The following is a 20204-nucleotide window of genomic DNA, read 5'->3' on the forward strand; positions in this document are numbered from 1 at the left end:
AAGAAGTGAAACTGAAAAAAATAAAATTGAAACTGTAAAAAACAATTTTCAGGTTCAAATTTTATTTTCAAATTAGCAAAACTTTTGGCCTTGATTTGGTTCCATAGATTTGGTGAAGAAAAAAGGAAAAAAGGAAATTGGCTTCATGTTTTGGCCTCGGCACATTTTTCTTGAATGAGTTGAATTTAAAAAAAAGTGGAGACACATTTTACAGTAATCTTATTCCAAGATGCTCTCCATGTCGTGCAGAAGTTAACATTTAAAGGTCTGAGAGAGAGAAAACTGCTGTTCGGCTCTCGAACAGACAATAAGTAACAGGAAGGTGGAAAGAACCAGGAAGAGAAGACGAGGAAAATCTTTTGTGTTTTTAATCTTAACTCATTACATTTCTGTGTTATCAGACATCAGTCAGCACCCGTCGCCCGCAGAGAAAGACAAACACGTCCTTCCCCTTACCTTCAGACTTTATTACCATGAAAAATAATTAACATCTGCCACAAAAAATAACCATGTATAAAACATTCATTTGCATCCTTATGTACATGTAATAGACTTTTTTCTTCCTTTGTGCGCAGCCCGGCCACCTCAACAGGGCCTCGGGGCTTTTCCCTGATCAAGAAGTTGTCTAAAACCAAACAAAAAACAAGTTCCTCAGCAGGATTTGGGGAAATGGTAGAGCTCATCAGCAGCAGAGGAGAGAGTCCGGAGCACCGAGCAAGGCGGCCGTCACCTGTAATGAGACGAAACGAGAGCCTTTAATGGTTAAAGTCAAACATAGCGCATGAATACAAAAGGAAAAGTCCCTTTCATGAATCTGCGCTTTGTTAATAAATAATTTAAGATTTTTTCCTGAGAAAATGAAGCCATTTCTAGGTCACTGAAAATGTACTCCATCACCGTATTTCAAGCAAGTATCAAAGTGCTACTATGAGGGGGTGGGGGGATTGAGACAACCAAGAGTACGTTCTTTCGTTCTTGATTAATGAAAACATTCTTGGCAAATGCTTTCGCTTTCGTCCGTCTTGCAAGGCAGTGCAACGTTAATAATTACATTTAATTGAATATAAATCAATCAATTATCAAGCAGTTTAAGGGGCCATTAATTAATCGGAAACCAGTGACCCAACAGCCCAGAATAAGTCCTGCTCGTCCCCGAGCTCTAAATTAATTACTTTCACTACACGGACATATGCACCTGTGCTGCAGGAGCAGCTGTAAACAGGAAGCAGCAGACCTGCAGGACTCCGTCACCGGCGGTCCACACCTCCATGCTGTGAGGTGATGACGCGTTACTTTCCATTTAAATACTCATTAGGAAGGTCTGCCGTTTCCAGAGGTGGAGCAGATGCGGCCAGACGTAACACCAGCATCCTCAATAATCAGGCGAGACGGATGGAGGAGTTTTAAAGAAGTGAAAGCGGCGGCACTTCTTAGAGACGAGAATTTCCCCAAAATAAACGCAGAAAGTTACGATAAAGGACAAAAGGATAGAAATGCTGCTCATCGAAGATCTCTGTTGTTTAAAGCCAGAGGTACTTAAGGGGAACTTCACCTTGGACGACCTTGACGAGCCACAGGAGTGATATCTTGTAAGAGCGAGGAAAGACACGGATCCTACCACAGAGTCAAACTTGAAATGTAAACTGTATTTAGTTGCAACTTTTTGGACCTTCAGCCATCAAAGTTTTGAGCAGCTGGACTGATTCTACAACTCTTTCAACCCAGAACTCGTCTCTGTTGAGGATGTTGAGGATAAATGCCAAATGTCTTGTATGTGGCGCTGAATCACTGGAGCCCGAGTTCTTCAGCAAGGAGCTCCTGGGAATGATTCTGGACCGACCCGTGTGATGAAAACCCATCCTGCGTGGGTTTCATGACTTTATTACTACTGTTTTTCTTATTATTACACTGCTTGTGTCCACGACCAGATTATCTGCTTTATGTCTTGTCTGATTCTTGTTGCATCGATTTTTTCATCAAAAATGGAAATAAAATAAAAGTATAAAATACAAGAAAGGCTGTGAGATAACCTTTTACTCCTTTTCGTTTAAGATGTACTCTTGGTGCTGTACTTAAAAGAGGCTTCATCATCTTATAATCTCAATGGTCTTTTTTGTTTTTCTTAAATTAGGCATACCTGGTGTGATGATAATGATTACTTGTTGAGTGTAAAATTAACTACAATATTGGAGGGAGACATGCCACCAGAAATAATTTGTTTAACAAAGTTTTTTTTTTTTTTTTTTAAATAGAAGTGATGATTATATTATATTATTATTACTGCAGAATCAATCGGGGGAAAATGAGAGAGGGAAAGCGTTTGAGCTCTCCGTGATGGGACTGAGGTGTCGTCTTTGTAGCCGAGCAACCGCGATGAAGACGTCATTCACAGCTTTGACACAAGTGTGAAGTCTCTCAGTAAACAGCAGCGACGGTTGCTCGGCTACCGAGACGACGCCTCAGTCCCATCACGGAGAGCTCAGACTCTCTTTCCCTCAGATGTTACCGCCAGCAGTTCAATATCCAGGTGCAGAGACGCTGCTTCACACTAACCTCCAGGATTACACCACCTGGTCTCAGCAGACGCTGCAGTTCCCCCTCCTGCATTCTTTAGTTGGCGATTGGCTGAGCCGACTGTCAATCAATCATATTAGAAATAAATGTAAGGCTTTTGCGGAAGTAAGACGGTTGGCGCTTGGTTGCTACCCCGAATGAAGGCTAAAGAGCAACACTGAACAGCTTTCCCTCTAGAAAAGATGTTTTTCCTCTTCTTAAGACCGACCTCAGCAACCGGCCAATCAGATCACCAGGTATGTTTCCAAAAGTCCTTCACCGAGTGCTTTTCCCCACCTACTTCCCACACGTGACAGGATAAATCAGTCACCAGGAGCTGAAACTGGACCTTAATTCAGGTTAATTAAGGCTTAAACTTAACTTCACCTGTTTAACCCCAGTAAGACCACGGGGCACATTAAAACCCTACGTCATTTAAGATGGGCCTCTACGTTTATATACATGTATGAAGCCTGTAAAAGGTCTTAATGATTCCTACGCTGCTCCAGCATTTTTTCCTCTACTACTTAATCTGGCATCATGTTTGTTGCAGCTGGATCCAGATCAAACCTCAGATCTCCAGCTTTGATTTAAGAGGTTCCACTAATATCTGATGGTTAGAAATTACAGCCGTTTAAGGCAAAGCAGCCACCCTTACAACGGCACAACAGTATTTGGATGGTTGACTGAAATTACGTAACCTGGCCTTGTTAATTCAAGATAAATGAAGCCGATAAAAAAGGTCTGGAGTCGATATCAGGAACTGAACCCACCGAATCAACAGTTAGGTTTTAAATTATCAATTCAAGTCTTAATGCTCATGTGGTGTTTCTGTCTGTTTCCAAAAGAAGCCAATGTGTTGAAATTCTGCAAATTCAATTTAAATTGACAGATTCATTGAATAATTTCCCTTCAGGGATTCATTTTAGCTCCTTACAGGATGATACAGTAACACGGAGCGAGGAAACAAGAGGGGACCAGCTGACGAGAAACAGCACAAACAAACACGTGGTTTCTCAAAAATGTGCACGTATTCTGTCGTACTTCATGAACACTGATAACACAAAACAACACCAAGAAAATGTGGCAAATAGTTCCTTAATCCCTCTTTATGTTCCTGTTAATATCCAGGTGGAAACACCTGTGCTTCACAAACATCGGAGCATTTTCCTGCCCCATTGCTTCAAGTTCACACAAACGTCCCTGCGCGGCCGCGGCGGCTACTACAATAGAGCTGTTGACCAAAGGTGGAGACCTCCACCCACAGGAGGAATGAGCGCTGATAAAACCCTCCGTAATGGATCCCAGTCGGGACACTGGTCGGTACCTGGAAGCAGGTTAGGAGCACCGAGGTCCAGGTTCCACCTTTTACCCCCAAAACACGACACAGCTATGACTTCCCGTTCTTAGGAGATATTCTTGGAATAAGCTCTTAGTGACAAATGAAGAAAATCCTATATAATTAGAAAAAAGAAAGATAAAAGTAGTTAAATAAAATTGATTCACTAAAACATGAATGGACCAGTACAGACCTGCGAGCTTCTGCTAAAGCTTAAGCTTTGCAGGATCCCCTATAAATGTGGAGCTTCATGTCCTGAAGACGTCACACAATCCCAGTTTGTTACAGGTAAAAGACGGCCGTTGTGAAAGAATTGTAACGATAGCTTCTAGCTACAAATCGTACAGCCGGATGACCAACGACGACATCTCACCGTCACTACATGCTGACAACACTTCTCTACATCTACCATTCAAGCGATCTCTTCACACACTCACGATGTCGTATCCAAGACTTAGCAGATGCAAATCATTCGGTGTGAAATATAACAGTCTGTGTACGAGTCTTAGTTTGCTTTCCTTACACTGCACAAGATTGACTCGTGTTCAGATTTCTTAATGATGTTCAACCCCCTCACTTGAACCATGTGGACCAGAAACATCTTGCTATGAGTATATTTGCTGAAGATGGAGATTGTCAAACAAACAGATGGATGGACCAACGAGGAGGTTCAGGCCCTGCTGGCACATCACGATGCCAGTGAAGACGTCCAGCAGGGACGTCAATCACTACCAAAAAAAATAAAAAATATTCCCAAGAAGCACCTCTGTGCCTTCCATGTTTACTCGTTTCTTCTTCTTTGTCTGCTTTTATGCTGTTGGCCATTGCTAGTCAAAGAAGGCGCATCGGCGCCATCACATGGTCAGTTGTATGGTGTTCCGTCAACAGTTCTTCTGTAACAGCGTAACGGAGATGCGCCAACTGAAGGCGCCCAGGAGACGGTGGGCTCTGTTATAGTAGCCTGGGAGGGTTAGCCAGAACCCCCGCTAGTGGAAACACCCCTTTAGGCCACAACGTCCACCATAGCTCTGGTTTCATCTTTGTTAGAAGTTCAACATCGCGCTGTAAAATAATACGTAGTTGTCACAAGAATGACTCGGATGGGAGCCCAATTTAAATTCGGCTTGTTTGTGCCGAGGAAGAGGAGGGCAGACCGCAAGAGCTATCAACACAATAGCTCCATTGATGTTTCCTCTGAACCTCAGCTGATACAGAACCAACAAAAACATCCGTTACATCACCTAAAAAAAACTAAATCCAATATTTTCTTTGTTTCTCCAAAAACACAGGAAGTTACTAAATACTGCCACGTAAAAATATAAATGCCTTTTTATTCTGAATATTAAGTTTAATTCCTTGATTTCTTTATTTAATAGCCTTATTCATTATTGCACGCCAATGAAATACTAATTGTTTAATTTGTTATAAATTAAATCACACTGCTTTTGGATTGGTATCACCATCGCCTCAAAGGGCAGGTATCAAAGAAACAAAAAGTTGGAACATGTTTAGTAGTGAATAGGATGAAGATTCAATGAATAATTGTCGCTTAAATTGTCAAACATTTTTTTCCCCGTTGAATCATCAGCTGAAACATTATATCGTCTAGCACTGCCTCGTCTAGTGTCAGTTCTCCGTCTCACAGTTAACAAACATTTAGCAAAGAAGCCAGACTCTCAGTTCATCATCTCGTGTTTGCTCTTGTGATCACTCCATTTCACACAGTTTCCTATCTCAGCATCATTAGGCAGGTTAGATAATATTTGAATCATGCCAGCGCTCATCTGAATTAATTACCTGGAACGAGTGGATGGGAGGAGTGGGCATTAAGCAGAATTATTCATGATCCCAGCACTCAGCGGCTGGGCGGAGAGGCCCGGCTACGTCTTCACCACCCAACCAACCCATCCACCTACCTAACCTACCGCACGCCACTCCAGCCGATCAATACGAGCTGCACAGGTCCATTAAAATGCAATTGTGCCTCGGTGCCCGAAGGGTGTCTGGCAGGCCACGCGGTTACAAGCAAAGTGACGGCTGAAATAATGCTGGAGTGTGAAGGTGAGCAGGAATGGCATAGCTCATTAATTAAAAGCTGCCACGGGTCACTGAAGATCTTTTCACAGCAGCCGCGGGAAGAAAAGGAAGGAAAAATTACTACTGCAGATATTCATGAGAGCCAGGGAGGCTCCTGGAGGGGTTTGAAGGAAAGGAAGGTTGGGGTGTTAGTTAGTGAGAGGGCACCCGGTCGTAAAATAAAAAACGCCTTCACCATGGGTGTCGTCTGCCGTCTTACGACAAGATTTTTCTAATTTATGTACAGGGAGCGAACAGAAGGAGTCTGATGTGCCAAAGTGGAGCGCTATGAAGATGCCAGCCAGCAGTAATGATGAAAAAGTTACAGATGTGGCAGTAAACAACTAATGACAAGCAAAGCAGCAGACTGGCAGACGAGGTGAAGGCAGGGCAGCTGCTGAATATTGATGAGTGTTTCCACAGGCCCACACTTTCACAGGACGCCGTTTCCAGAGGCTTGCTTCGGCTTTTAAAGAACACAACACGCTTTAGTGTCAGGAGATGGAGTCAGCTAAGGGGCAATGGGGTTTCAGAGTCTCAACAAGACGGAACACGTTACAATAACAGCTCCTAGACAGGATGCTGAGGAGGCCCAGGGTCACCGATAGGGTTGCCACCCGTCCCGTAAAATATGGAATTGTCCTTTATTTGAGAAAAAAAGGTTGCGTCCCGTATTGAACTAATACGGGACGCGATTTGTCCCGTATTTTCATTAACGTCCCATACACACATCGGTCACACACACACATCAACACTAAATTTAACAATACTGAACAAAATAAAACACAGGAAACATTAAGGCCAGCAAAATCTTTGTGGCGGGACAACAGGACCTGCTGCGCTCTGTATATTATAGTTGAATTATTGAAATAAGTTAACTTTCACACTATTTTCTAGTTGGAATTATTGAAATAAATTAACTTTTGCACCATATTCTAGTTGAATTATTGAAATAAATCAACTTTTACACCATATTCTTCACCTGTAGGCTATATTATACATCTGAGCTGATGTGGACATACATAGAATAGGAGGATATTTCAGTTACTAGTATGGTTGGCTGTCTGTACACTACAGTCATGCAAGTTCAATGCTATTAAAGCACTTTAATCTTTAAATCAAAGCATTTTGTTTTTTCATATAAAATAAACACTTTTTTATGCAGTTTAGAAGTTTTGGGGATTTTTTTTTTTTTTTTGGCTGCTGCGCTGCTGAAATCGGGTGTCCCTTATTTCTATTTCTGAAAGGTGGCAACCCTAGTCACCGAGGAAGAGGAGGAAGAGGAGGAAATACGCACCATCTCTCGTCAGAGGAGCCTCTCAGCTTTGCTGGCAGCTTTGCTGTCGTCTGCCTGCAGAGCAACATGTGAGATCCTCACCACCCCCAGCTCGGTCCTGTCAGCTGCAGGTGTGCACCCTGGTCCTCCATCGAGCCCCACGGTGCGGCCGTGCGTCACGGCGCCATGGCCGCGGCTCCCCCACGCAATCCTGGGGGCCCCAGTCCGGCTCCCCATCTTCTCGGTGTCCCTGTCCTGCCGGGCCTCCAGGGGCTTCACCCCCCGCGCAGACAGCCTCCGGGACAGCTTCCTGGCCAGCTGCGTGAGGCTGCTGGCGTCCAGGGAGCCGGCCGAGTCCTGCGCGTACAGGCGCACGTTGACCGTGTACCACAGCGCCCACCAGCCCAGGCTCAGGAAGATGACCACCGAGCCCGTGTAGATGAGGAAGTCCCCGTAGAAGACTCCCTGCAGGCTCAGGTCGCCGAAAATCCCGACCAGCAGCACGACCAGCCCCGCGGCGTCAAAGGCGAGCGCCAGGAAGAGCAGCGGCGCGCACTTGCCGACGCAGCGGTGCGCCATGCCGGAGGGACGGGCGGAGTACCGGTGCGCCGGGGTGGTTCTTCAGGGCAAGCACCCCCCACCCACCTCCACACACACACACACACACCCACCTCCACACACGCACCTGTGCGGCTTCACCTGTGCGCGGGCCCCACCCACACACCGCGTCACTGCATCCCAGCGCCTCCCAAGGGTCTCAGGTCGGCGTGCTGCCTTCACACTCACAATGGAAATGTCACTTCCCAAACAACGGATGGAGACATAACCAGTACTCGAGTTGTAAAAAAAAAATCAGGGGGGATGGTGGATTTTATCATATGGGGACAGATAATTTGTGCTGATTACAAATAATATAATATATTATAAATAATAGCTTTCAGAAATACTGCAGGAATGACATAGCAGCAGTTAAATGCAGCCTTCTGTAAGCTTTAAATATCCACTGGGCTTACATCAAATACATCAAAACACCAAAATAAAAAACTGTTTTCTGAACTTATCAATATGCCTCTGTCCTTCACAGGATAAGTAAAATGGATCACTGCAAAAACGCAAAATCTTAACAAGAATATTTGTCTTATTTCTAGTTAAAATGTCTCATTTTAGTAAAAAAAATCTCATTACACTTAAAAGGAGACTCATCACTGGACAAAACAATTTTCACCTGTTTCAAGTAGATTTTCACTTAAAATAAGTAGAAAAATCTGCCAGTGGAACAAGATTTTTTTGCTTGTAATGAGAAGATAAATCTTGTCCCACTGGCAGATTTTCAAGTGAAAATTTACTTGAAACAGGTGAAAATTGTCAAATAAGTTTTTTCTGGTGATGACTCTAAATGTTGAAATAGCAGTAAAACCACATTCATTGATGAAATGACATAAGGGATGGAAAGGGGGGATGGCAGTTTTACAGGGGGGATGATTTTGACCGTTTTTATTTCAGGGGGGATGCCATCCCCCCTCATCCCCCCTCAACTCGAGTACTGGACATAACCGTCAAGTTTTGAATTTAAAAATACGGGAAATTTTCCCACCGTTGTCCCACCAGCCCAACTGAGGTTCAGTATCTTACATTTTAAGACAGATTTAGGAGAAATCCAAAATAACTACGTCAACCACTTACACACTATTATGTGATCATAGCCTGATAGGACGACCTTTGTTGACACTGAAATGCTGTGTACTTCCTATGTATATAATTCCTGTAATAGAGCCTAAATGAAAACACAAAAGAGGAATTAAAACACACTTATTTATTTTAAATATGTTCAGTTTATACACACATTGATTGTCTTCAAGTGAAACATTTACATTTTCTTTTAATTTGTCATTTTCACTCATGTGGGTCTCTGGCATTCACTGACACAGGCGCATGTTTCTGTGCCCTGTCCTGCTCATCTTTAGGAAAGTAAATTCCGTTTCCCATTTTTAGAGATATTTACACGAAGTCTTCGCTTTTTTGGCAGAAATGTCTTCTCTCTGGTTACATCCATCCATCTCTGATTTATCGCTCCGAGTTTGTTCCCGTTGTTGCCACTAACCTCGCGAGAACTGCCATCCAGGATACATCAGGTGGCAGTTCTCGTGAGGCTAGTGACAATTCAGTTTGCAGTTTAAAAATTATTATATTATAAAACAGGAAATTTACGGGAAAATACCAATACGGGAGGACGGCGTGAAAGAGGGGTGAAATACGGTAGTTTCCTGGCCAAAACGGGAGACTTGACAGGTATGGATGCAGACACGAGGCTGAAACACGGTTTACAGTTTCTTTACCTCTGGTACAACAAACAAACAAACAACAAAGCTGAGCAAGGTGCAGCACATTTCCACATGCAAGGAGCTGAACATGTAAACCCCAGCTCCCCAGAAATGAGGCCAATATTAACAAAGCAGTTGTCAGTTCTGGCCTTGAAGCAGAAACCAGCAGCAGTGAAACCCGCAGGGTTTACTGGACTGATCTGTGATTGAAGCACTGAAACATGATTTGGATTGATTTACAACCACAGGTTGGTTGTTATGCTGTGCTGGCTGTATTTCATTCCCAGCGAGGCCCGAATGCTGCAGCTGAGAGCAAGTATTTTATGTGGAGACAGAGTTGAGCAATGAAAATGAAAAGCTCTCTCCTCCCTGAATGTAGTCTGCACGGTTTCACTGAGAGTCACACTCTTTTCAGAGAGAATGGCCTTTTTTTGAATACGCACTTCAAACAGTGTTAAATGTCCAACACTGACCTCTGGGTCAATGAGCAGCTTCAATGGAGCAGAGAGGGTGGGGGTTTTGGATGGGTGGGGGAAGGCCACTGAGAGGAGAGAGCACAAGTAGGTGGAGAGCACATTTGCATTTCTGTAGCATCACTTTGAAATGGAGTTCAGGTAAAAATAGGCATGAAACTGAAGACACAGAGGCAAAGAAGTATGTGAACCCCTAAGCTTTACTGGTTTTCTGCATACAGTTTTGTCAAATTTGATCTGAGTTACAATAATAATTAAACGCAATGTACTTAAAGGCACTCAATGTAGCAGTCATCCCTTCGGACCACAAGGGGGCAGCAAATTGCAGGAAAGTTAAAGCATCCCAACAAAATACATTGGGACAAAGTGGTATTAGAAGACTAAGAACCAACCATCCGACTGCTGGGTTGAGGAAGTCATTGCAGTTCCTCGACTGGCTGCTGGATGTTGGCTCTGAAAGCGAGTTAATCTTCATTGACTCCCATGTTAAAACCGGTCTCCAGAAACCAATGGCCTAATGCCTCGTCCATTGTTTTTTTTACAGTCTGTGGTCGTACCGTTCCCACCCATTACCACGGTACTGTCAGTGGCTCTCTTGACAACAGAGCAGCTCTACATGCCCCCATTTGGTCAGAAGTGGTATTGATACAGAGAGTAGCTTTAATCTTTATTTTATTTATTTTTATTTATTTATTTGCACAGTGATAACACAATCATTCTTTTTTTATCATACAAGGACAAATAATTTGTGCAGGAGAGGAAAAGAAGCCCGAAGGGCTTATAAAAAATCCTCCCCCTCAATACAAAATCACCAAAACAAAACAGTCAATAGCAAAAGAATAGAAAGGAAAAAGAAAAGGTAAAAGAAACAAAGAAAAATACAATAAGTACACAAACAAAAATATCCATGAAATGGCAATTTCATTTCAGTAAGAATATCCTGTTAATTTTGTCTATATAAAAGATACCCCATTAAGCTGGTCCTAAACATTTTTAAGGATGACACTAACTTAAGAGATCTATCTAAACAGTTCCAGAGTTGAGGGCCATGGAATTTGATAAAGGATTGGTGACTGCAGGTACGACAAAGAGGTAAATGAAAGTTCTTCCCACCTCTAACTGAATAAGAATGAATATCTGATGATAACAGAAAAAAATTATGAAAATGCCTGGAATGTCTTGTTTGAAATGAATGAACTTAAACATAAACAGGCATGTTTGAAACTTGTTAATAGAGAAAATTGATAATAATTTAAATTTGCTAAATAAGGGTGCAGAAGGTGCTTGATGAGAAGAAAATGAAATCATTCTCAATAATCTTTTCTGAATTAAAAATAATTGGTTAAAGCGACACTACGTAACTTTTCCACCTTAATATCATATTTCCAGAGTCATTGTGATGGTACATCAACTTCCAACAGGTTTAATGAAACCTCTGTCATGGTCTGAGGGGGTCTGTATCGCCTTCACTGGCACTATGTAACTTGGAGGAGCATGGTAGGAACCCTGCCACACTAAAAAACTACAAATCGTTACGACTTTGACTGCTTTACGGCATACGTCACTTCCCCCTCCTTCCCGATTCGCAGTCGAGACGAAAATGGGCGGGGCGTGGAGCTCAGAGCTCCGCAGAATCTGTTGCTGCGTTATGGCTGCAGCAGCTCCACATAACAGACGTGGGGAAAAGATCCTAATGGTTTAACTTTTCAACGGTTTCCTGCTCGGAGGCAGAACCACGGAGACCAAGTATCTGACATAACAAAGTAAAAGAGTGAAAGAGTCGTCGGCTCGCTTTGGATCGCGGCTGTAACGACCAAACACCGGCTTCCACACAGTAAAGCCTGAATTATGGTTCTGCGTTAAATCGACGCAGCGACGCGCAACGTACGGTGCGTGTCGACGCGTACCCTACGCCGTAGGTTCTGCGTCGATTTAACGCAGAACCATAAATCAGCCTTAAACCACAAACACTCACAGACCGGGGTCGGATCAAAATACAGGTTTTATTCCCCACTTCGCCAGCTAAACGCAGTTGCTGGCCAGCTCTCTGCGGTGCATTTAACCCCAATCTTCAGATAAAACTAGTTTGTTGAGGAAAAAATATTAACTCTTATTTGTAGCTGCAGAGGAAAAAATAATCTCACGAGGAAAACAAAAATAATCACGCCTCGGAGCCTATTCACCATAATATAGCGGTCAAAAAAAAGAAAAGAGAAGTAAGAGAGGGATACAAAACATGTACTGTATGTTGTACTATTATACAAATTTATTGAAACACATGGGTCTTCAGTAGGGATTTCATGTGGATCCAAACCGTTAATAATCATTATTTTATCCATATACCGCTCCCTGGCTTCCTTGTTTAAGGTATCCCGGTAAATTCCAGTTCCTTTCCAGCAGTTTAACATCTTTTTTTTTGCGTTCCGTCTGTTCACTTGGTGAAACAGAAAAGCATCCCGTCTCCTCTCATCAAAACAAATGCAGCGAGGGGACAGGAGTTTTCCGGCAGTACGCGCTGGTGCTCATGGGAAACGTAGTGTTCTTTCTGGTAAAACAATACCGCTTTTGTCCAAAAGATGCCGCCAAACTCAGAAAAGCTGAAAGTTACGTTGTGCTGCTTTAAGGTACGAAGAATAAGAAGCGCCCCAAACAATGTTGCAATACGTCAAGTATGGATAAATTAGACTATAATATAATATCATGAGACATGACTGATTAACAAAGAAAGAAACTCTTATAATAATACCATAGGATTTCATAATTTTTTTGCATACATACTCAATATGTTTTCCCCAGGACAATCTTTCATCCACTAGTACACCAAGAAATTTGACACATAAAACCTGTTAATCTGGTAACGGTGTTATAACGGTGTCAGTTATAATTGCCTTTATCTTTATCGAATGCACCCATTAAACATTCACGGTACTATTGCTTCATCAAGGAAGTGCCTTGGACATTTAAGCGTCTTTAGCTCACTGTTCACTGTATTCTCAAAAATACATAGCAGAGTCCTCAATGAAGTAAAAAAGAACGCTTTAGTAACAGCTAAAGGCGTGAAGACATTGCTGAACCTGCCAAACGTCTCTGTTTGTAAGTCGACCCCATGAAAGGCAGAGGGTCCGTGGTGGAAGACTCCACAAACGAACAGTTCCTTGAATCTGAAGTTCAAAAGGACCTTTAAATTGAGCATTTTCTGTAAGTAAAATGTTTTGTGGCACGATTAAAAGAAAATGTGATAGTTAGGGTTTATGTGGCACACACAGGTCCCAGTTTACCGACACCAAAACACCAAAACATCCTCGCAATGGTGCAGAGCCTTGGCCTTGCGTCACCCTCTTAGGGTCTGGACCACTTGGCATCATTGAGACCAAAATGAATACCAGAGTCTCCCAGAACATCCTACTACAGGATGGTGTCGAAGAGGATGTCAGAGGAAGATCAGAAGACGATCTGATCACATTTTATGGCACATTAATGCATAAAACCAGTATATTCCAAAGAGCTGGCATGTTTTCTTTTATTTCTAACTCTGTAGGTCACAAGCCAACAGAAAAGGCCACTTCTTTGTTTTTATTTGACCTCTTTTCTGGCTCAACAGTGAGAGTCATTTTATGGTTCAGATTTTTCCGAGGCATATTTTGCCCCTGCGGTCTTCTGAAAAGCACACCGAGCTTCCCGACACCACAGCTATTCATGCAGGCGCAGGGCTCGCTGAATCTGCAACCCAGTCACACTATGAATGATTTCATGACTTATTAAATCCCCTGATTAACTGAGAGACGTGGCAGATTACACGGATTTCCTTCAGTGAAGTCCTTCATGGCCCAAAGTGATTTCTTTGCCATATGCAAGGCATCTGCTGCGGAAAATTACAATAAAGCAAGAATGAAATGGGGGACAGTCATGGTGTCTACCTCCCAGCCAGCCGAGAGAAAGGGCATCTCAGAGGTTCACACCTGAATTTTAAAAGTAGTTTTTAATCTAATTCTTATTCCAGCAGTTCATACTGATCAACAATACATGCAGGGATTTTTTTTAAACCACCAAATTCACCTCTGTCTCGGTCTCTGTGTGTGAATTTGGCTGCTAGAGGGCGCCAGCCACCTGTACAACACAGCGGCGCCCGGCAGCGCCGCATTGGAAGCACCCTGCACTGCCTAAGCAGCAGTGACAACATTTTTACCTGCATATTATTAAACGAGGATAATCAGGTTCACCGTGAGAGAAATATCTAATTAGGCTCATCTCCATATGCCAAAAACATACAAGGCTGCAGCTGCCCATTAAAATGCATGCACACATGCATGTGGATGGATTATCTTAAAAAGAGAGGGAGAAAAAGAGAGAGGGAGAAAAAAATCCCCTTTATAAATCATGAAATATGTGCTAGACTACAATGCAGCAACAGCACACTCACAGCAGAGGTCAAAATCTGCCTCCCAACGCTCCACGGAGGCTGTGCTGCTGCATCCTTCTCACGGTGACACTTATTTTCTGCTGGATCTTCCCCACAAGCTCCTGTCTGGTGGACAACTCACCATTTAAATAAAGAAAAATGATTTGAATAGTATTGATTTGCAATACTACTACTACAGCTCTGCCATTTGTCAATATGTAAGAAGACTACGTGCCTGAATACGATATCGGACGTCCAATATTCACACTCTTTTTAGCCCTGAATTTGTCTCCATCAAATCGATTAAACTACATCCTGCGTTCGGCAGCCAAAACTATTAGCAGAGGACTGTTTTGTGAGGCTGTTAGCGGCTGAATATAATTTTGATGTCTTTCTGAGCTGAAATATCAGAGTCATTAGGCATCAACTCAAGACAGCGGCCTAAGAAAAGGTGTAAGTCAGGTGGTAATTATATCAGTTTGTTACTACTTTCAATTCAGCTCAATAGACAAGCCGATTAGAGATGCCACCTCCCCTCACATTAACCACCCAGTATTTGGTCATGGAGCTTCAATAAGAATATTTATGAAGAAAAAAAGTATTTATTGAGGTAACTATTTTGAATGAACACATTTAGCAGCTTCACCTTGAAGTAGCTTTTTCTCTTGTGGCTTCATCAGTCCATCAAACTGTTGAGGAGGAAATATTGCTTCAGTTCATTTATGTTTGCAGATATTAGTTCGTACTCAGCTTATCTATTGGGCAGAGGTCTGGACCTTGACTAGATCTTTCTAAAACCTTAATGAAGTGTATTTTTTTTTCCAGACATTCTGGGGCAGATCGGGTGCACTTCTGCTTATCGCCCTGCTGCGTGATCCGATTTCAGACAGTTTTTAGTTCTCGGACAGATGGCCTGTATTTGTTTTGAAAGTATTCAGGTGTCCGGAGGAGTTTGTGCTCCGCTCAGTTTCTGTAAGGTGTCGTCGGGTGTGCCGTCATAAAAATCAACATTTAACATGTTAGCTGAGGGTTTTAGAGTCTGAGTTGGGTTTTTACGAATTCCCTGAACATTGCAAGGTCTCATCATGGGGTGAACCTGCTGGGATGTTGGGAAGTCCAATACTGAGAGGATTGACAACTGTAATGAATGATTTCCACTTATGAATAATCAATCGCAAGGCAATCAGTGGTGGACAGTAACGGAGTAAATTTACTTGAGTACTGTACTTAAGTACATATCCAGAGGATTTGTACTTTACTTGAGTATTAGATTTCTTTGGTACTTATTACTCTTACTTGAATACATTTCCAAAACAAATATTTTTACTTTTACTCAAGTAAATTTCTAGGAAGGCTGAAAAGTACTTGTTACTTTCAGGTCTGCTCTTTTTTCTTCTTCCCTAAAATCCTATTGGACACAAGCTGTTTTTGTCAAAGGAGGAGACCTATCACAGGGCACGCTCTCCACTGGGATGTACGTAAAGCGGAAATACGTCAAGCCTCCTCAAAACGATACCACCAAAGTAGCCTGCCTTTGTCAAGACAGAGCCGCAACAATGGCTACGCCTGCTTATGATCCCATTCATTTGTTTTTGGTGTTTCTGCAGGTTTTATATAACATTGTGGTTCTAAAAGCAGCACATCAGTGCAGCTGGTTTCAAAGAGTTAATTCTCAGAAACAAGAGTTAAAAGATCCTTAAATTAATTTAGAAAAAATATAGTAATTTACTGATGTGGAAAATAAGAAATTTACTCTTACTCTTACTCTTACTTTTACTAAAGTAAATTTAAAAGCATTTACTTTTGGATACTTAAGTACCTTTAAAAGCAAGTACTTTTCTACTCTTACTCGAGTAATATTTTGACTGAGCTACTTTTACTTGTAACGGAGTAAATTTTGACCAGTAGTATTTGTACTCTTACTCAAGTACTGGGGTCGAGTACTCTGTCCACCTCTGAAGGCAATGCAAGGCAAGTTTGTTTGTTTAGCCCATTTCAGCAACAAGGCAATCCAAGATGCTTTACATAATGAAAACATGAATAGTAAGGAGAGGGAAAAAAGAGATTATGAGTTACAGTGCAAAGGTATAACAAAGAAAAGCTTTAAGCTAGACTTACAGTGTCGTACCGACATACTTTTATATGTAAATTCAGAAGGGTTTAAATGATTTAGTCAAAGGCAGCTGTAAAGAAATGAGTTTTTAACCTTGGTTTAAAGCAGTGTTTCTCATTTCCAGCCTTGGGCCCCCCCGTCCTGCTTATGTTAGATGTTTCCCTGCATCAACACACCTGATTCTAATTAACGGTCCTCATCAGCTCGTCATCAAGGTCTGCACAACTCTGTTGATGACACAGCTACTTGTCCCACGGTGTGCTGAAGCAGGATAGCATCTAAAACATGCAGGACAGGGGGGCCAGGGACAGGAATTGAGAATCACTGGTTTAAGGAACTGAGGCTTTCAGCTTTCCTGCAGTTTTCTGGAAGTTTGTTCCAGATCTGTGGAGCATAGAAGCTGAATGCTGAATGTTTGGTTCTGATTCTGAGACCTGAACCAGACGACCTGAGTGGTCTGGATCATTCAGTGATGTATAAACTAACAGTAGTCTATTCTCTGAGCCACAGTGAGCCAGTGTAAGGACCTCAGAACTGGACTGATGTGGTCCACTTTCTTAGTTTTAGTGAGAATGCGAGCAGCAGGATTCTGGATCAGCTGAAGCTGTCTGACTGACTTCTGGAGAAAACTGAACTCCAGATAGTTTAGAAATTAATCAATTTAAATGCCTCCAAGTAGGGATGGGCGGTATGGACTAAAAAATGTATCACGGTAATTTCTGGCATTTATCCCGATAACGATAAAAATGACGATAAAAAAAACACCAATTCAACTCCACCTTTGTAACTATAAATCTATCACCACATTCAGTCTTTGGAGCCCCCAAATCACTGCTCTAAAAGAATACTGAATGCTACTAAACTACACCAATTAAATTGAATTAATAAAAACCAATTAAATGAGTTACACCTGTACTGCAAAACTGGAATGACTCAGATCCGCCATGTTTGTTACACAAAAACCTCATCAATGGGAATTTTTCTTTCTTTCTTTCTTTCTTTCTTTCTTTCTTTCTTTCTTTCTTTCTTTCTTTCTTTCTTTCTTTCTTTCTTTCTTTCTTTCTTTCTTTCTTTCTTTCTTTCTTTCTTTCTTTCTTTCTTTCTTTCTTTCTTTCTTTCTTTCTTTCTTTCTTTCTTTCGCGTGGATTTAACTCAGAACCATAAATCAGTTTTACACAAAAACGTCATCAAAGGGAATTTATCGTTTTTATCGTGAGATGACAAATTCTTACCGTGGGGAATTTTTTTGACGGTTTATCGTGAACGGTAAAATATCACCCATTCCTACCTCCAAGACAGATGTACAACAACAGCTGCTTCTCTAAGACCATTTCATAGAGTTTCTTAGTATTTGCCCACATTTTTTTTGTTGCTTTATATTTGTTTAACAAATGATGGCATGATAAAAAAAAAGGTTTAGTTGGACTACATATAGACTCTAAATTGTTTGAAATAGGCCTTTTAACCCATTTCTCTGAGCTCACGTCTTTCCTCCATGGCATTGTGTTATCACACACCTGAATGCTCCAGAGCAGCAATTTGCCAAAACGTCTGCACACCTGCTGACGATAAAACATCGTTGTGCACTTGAATAGCAGCACCTGGCTGCTTTTTTATTCTTTTCACTTCATTTCATTTTTATTTTTTTTCACACACTTCTGGTTTTTCCTTTTAAAATTCATAAAAAAAGGTGTACTGTAAAACTTGAAACGAGATGTGCTGTTTTCACACAGCTGTATGACGTTTCCAGAGTTCTTACGTCAGTCACTGAACTGCACAACGTTTTTACCATTTTGCCTTTTTCATTGTTTATTCAGAGGGAAGCATTTCTGAGCTGCACGGGATGGGAGCCAGATCAATACATATTTAAAGCACTGATATCAAGTTTCAAGTTGTAATGTGATATACCAAACCCCAGGGTCGTCAAAACAGATGAAAACAAGTCAGATAAGATTTTTTTTTTTAAAATGATGCCTAAGAGACATTTGCACTCCAAACAGCCTGAACTTGTTTTTCTGCGCTCTGCGTGGAAAAGCTCTGTGCAGAAGATCTTACTCACACTCCACTTTGGTGTGCAGCATTTTGATTGACTGCGTCGAGGTGCTGCGGGGTCGTTTCAAGAGTTTGCTTAGTTTGTCTTGAGCATGCAGGGATTTCAATAAAGTCAGGTACGCTGATAAACCCTGCTTGATTACATTAGAGTTTCATAACTGTTTCCTCCTGCAGCTCCAGGGCGCTTGGCAGATACCCCACTCACATCACTCTTGCCCATATTTTCTTCGTGATCCGAGCCCTGCTTTCTGTCACACAGCCTCCTTTAATTGGATAATAATACAAATTTCTTCACAGCTCTACTAATGCAATACATTTCTTTTTCTTCCTTGAACACACGGCTAAAATAAAGCTACATATACACCACAATACACCACAACTTGCAGGGACGTGGTCACTTGGGCACGGCCGGGATTTGTCAGGAAATGCTTTACAAACCAACAAACTGGAGACTGCATTATAGAGCAGAATAAATCAGAGGAGACACGTAGTACAGAAACACTTTATCTGTGCCAGAAGAGGCAGGATCGCAGAGTTAAACCATCTTCTGTTCCCTTTGAACAAGTTTTGGAAGTAAAGGAGTTAGAACTGTATTAAATAACAGAGTTGGAAGGTAATTGAGGACATAGATCAATAATATCTAGGGGGCTGTTCTCATTACAGAGATACCCAGACACTTTCGAAAGTTATAGCTCAATGATGATGAATCTGGAGGAGAAGGCAGAGAGAAAGGGAGCAATGAGATCTGAGAATTTAACAAACGAGACCCATTTCCTTTCCCTGTCTGTCTCATCGCAGCGTTGAATCAAACCTCTCCATGTGGCAGGTGGTTTGGCCGCCTTACATTTCAAAATGTCAGATATCTGTGCTTAAAATGGGGGATCTTTCCAGGGAGTCTGACGGCTTCCCATACACTGATTTCCCAGCGGATTGGCAGTCTCGACACGCATGGGCGTCTGTGAGTGTTTTAACAGTCAACCCACCCACCCAATCACCCATCTTTCCTCCCAAACAGCACCCAGCTCCATAACACAGCTGCGTCTATTCTCTCCTCCCCACCTCTGCTCCCTCCTTCAAGAAGGCTTTCTCTTTTTCTTTTGGCTTCGGGTGATGCAAAAAGGACTCCGTTGACTTGTAAGCAACTTGTGGGATTAAAGCGAGTAATTTCACGAGATGTTTACACGCCGCCTTAGCCACGAGTAAATGAGATGCGGAGACGAGGCTGGAGTCTCGCATCAGAAATGGTATCTCCTCCCCAGCAGGGGTGGAAATTGGAGGAAATTGGAGGGCTGCATTAAACCCGAGTTTGTTTCAGGGGAGCGCTTACTTCTCCACCTGTTTATCCCTGAGGGGCTCAATGTGGAGAGGCAGAGCTGCTTTATCTGCTGCCTCAGACGTAGACCTAACCAACCACAGGTGTAAACACTACACTGTCTGAGCCTGACTTCCATCTCCTGATTACCCGACGGACTGTACTTCTAATTCTTTTAATATTACACAAATACAACAGCAATATATGGGTTTTTACCACCGCTATCGAACAAACTTGATGCCAAACAGAAAAATCATGTGGGCAATATTGACAGAAATGCAGAGGGACCA

At 42.2% G+C, this 20204-nt stretch overlaps 1 protein-coding gene across 1 annotated transcript; it reads right to left on the bottom strand.

Moving 5' to 3' along the window:
* Positions 1-352: 352 nt before the first annotated feature.
* LOC133419301 (transmembrane protein 238-like) lies at positions 353-7883 on the bottom strand. Its single transcript, XM_061708390.1, has 2 exons — positions 7266-7883; positions 353-730 (listed from the first exon to the last, which is right to left on the bottom strand). Exon 1 carries the CDS (start codon positions 7821-7823, stop codon positions 7275-7277), a length of 549 nt encoding a protein of 182 aa, XP_061564374.1. The 5' UTR covers positions 7824-7883; the 3' UTR covers positions 353-730; positions 7266-7274.
* Between the last annotated feature and the right edge of the window lie 12321 nt (positions 7884-20204).

Source organism: Cololabis saira, chromosome 19, assembly GCF_033807715.1.
Source record: "Cololabis saira isolate AMF1-May2022 chromosome 19, fColSai1.1, whole genome shotgun sequence".
NCBI lineage: Eukaryota > Metazoa > Chordata > Actinopteri > Beloniformes > Belonidae > Cololabis > Cololabis saira.

What these genes read in the sequence shown, in the direction of transcription:
- LOC133419301 (XM_061708390.1), bottom strand. Translation starts at nt 7,823, where the DNA reads ATGGCGCACCGCTGCGTCGGCAAGTGCGCGCCGCTGCTCTTCCTGGCG.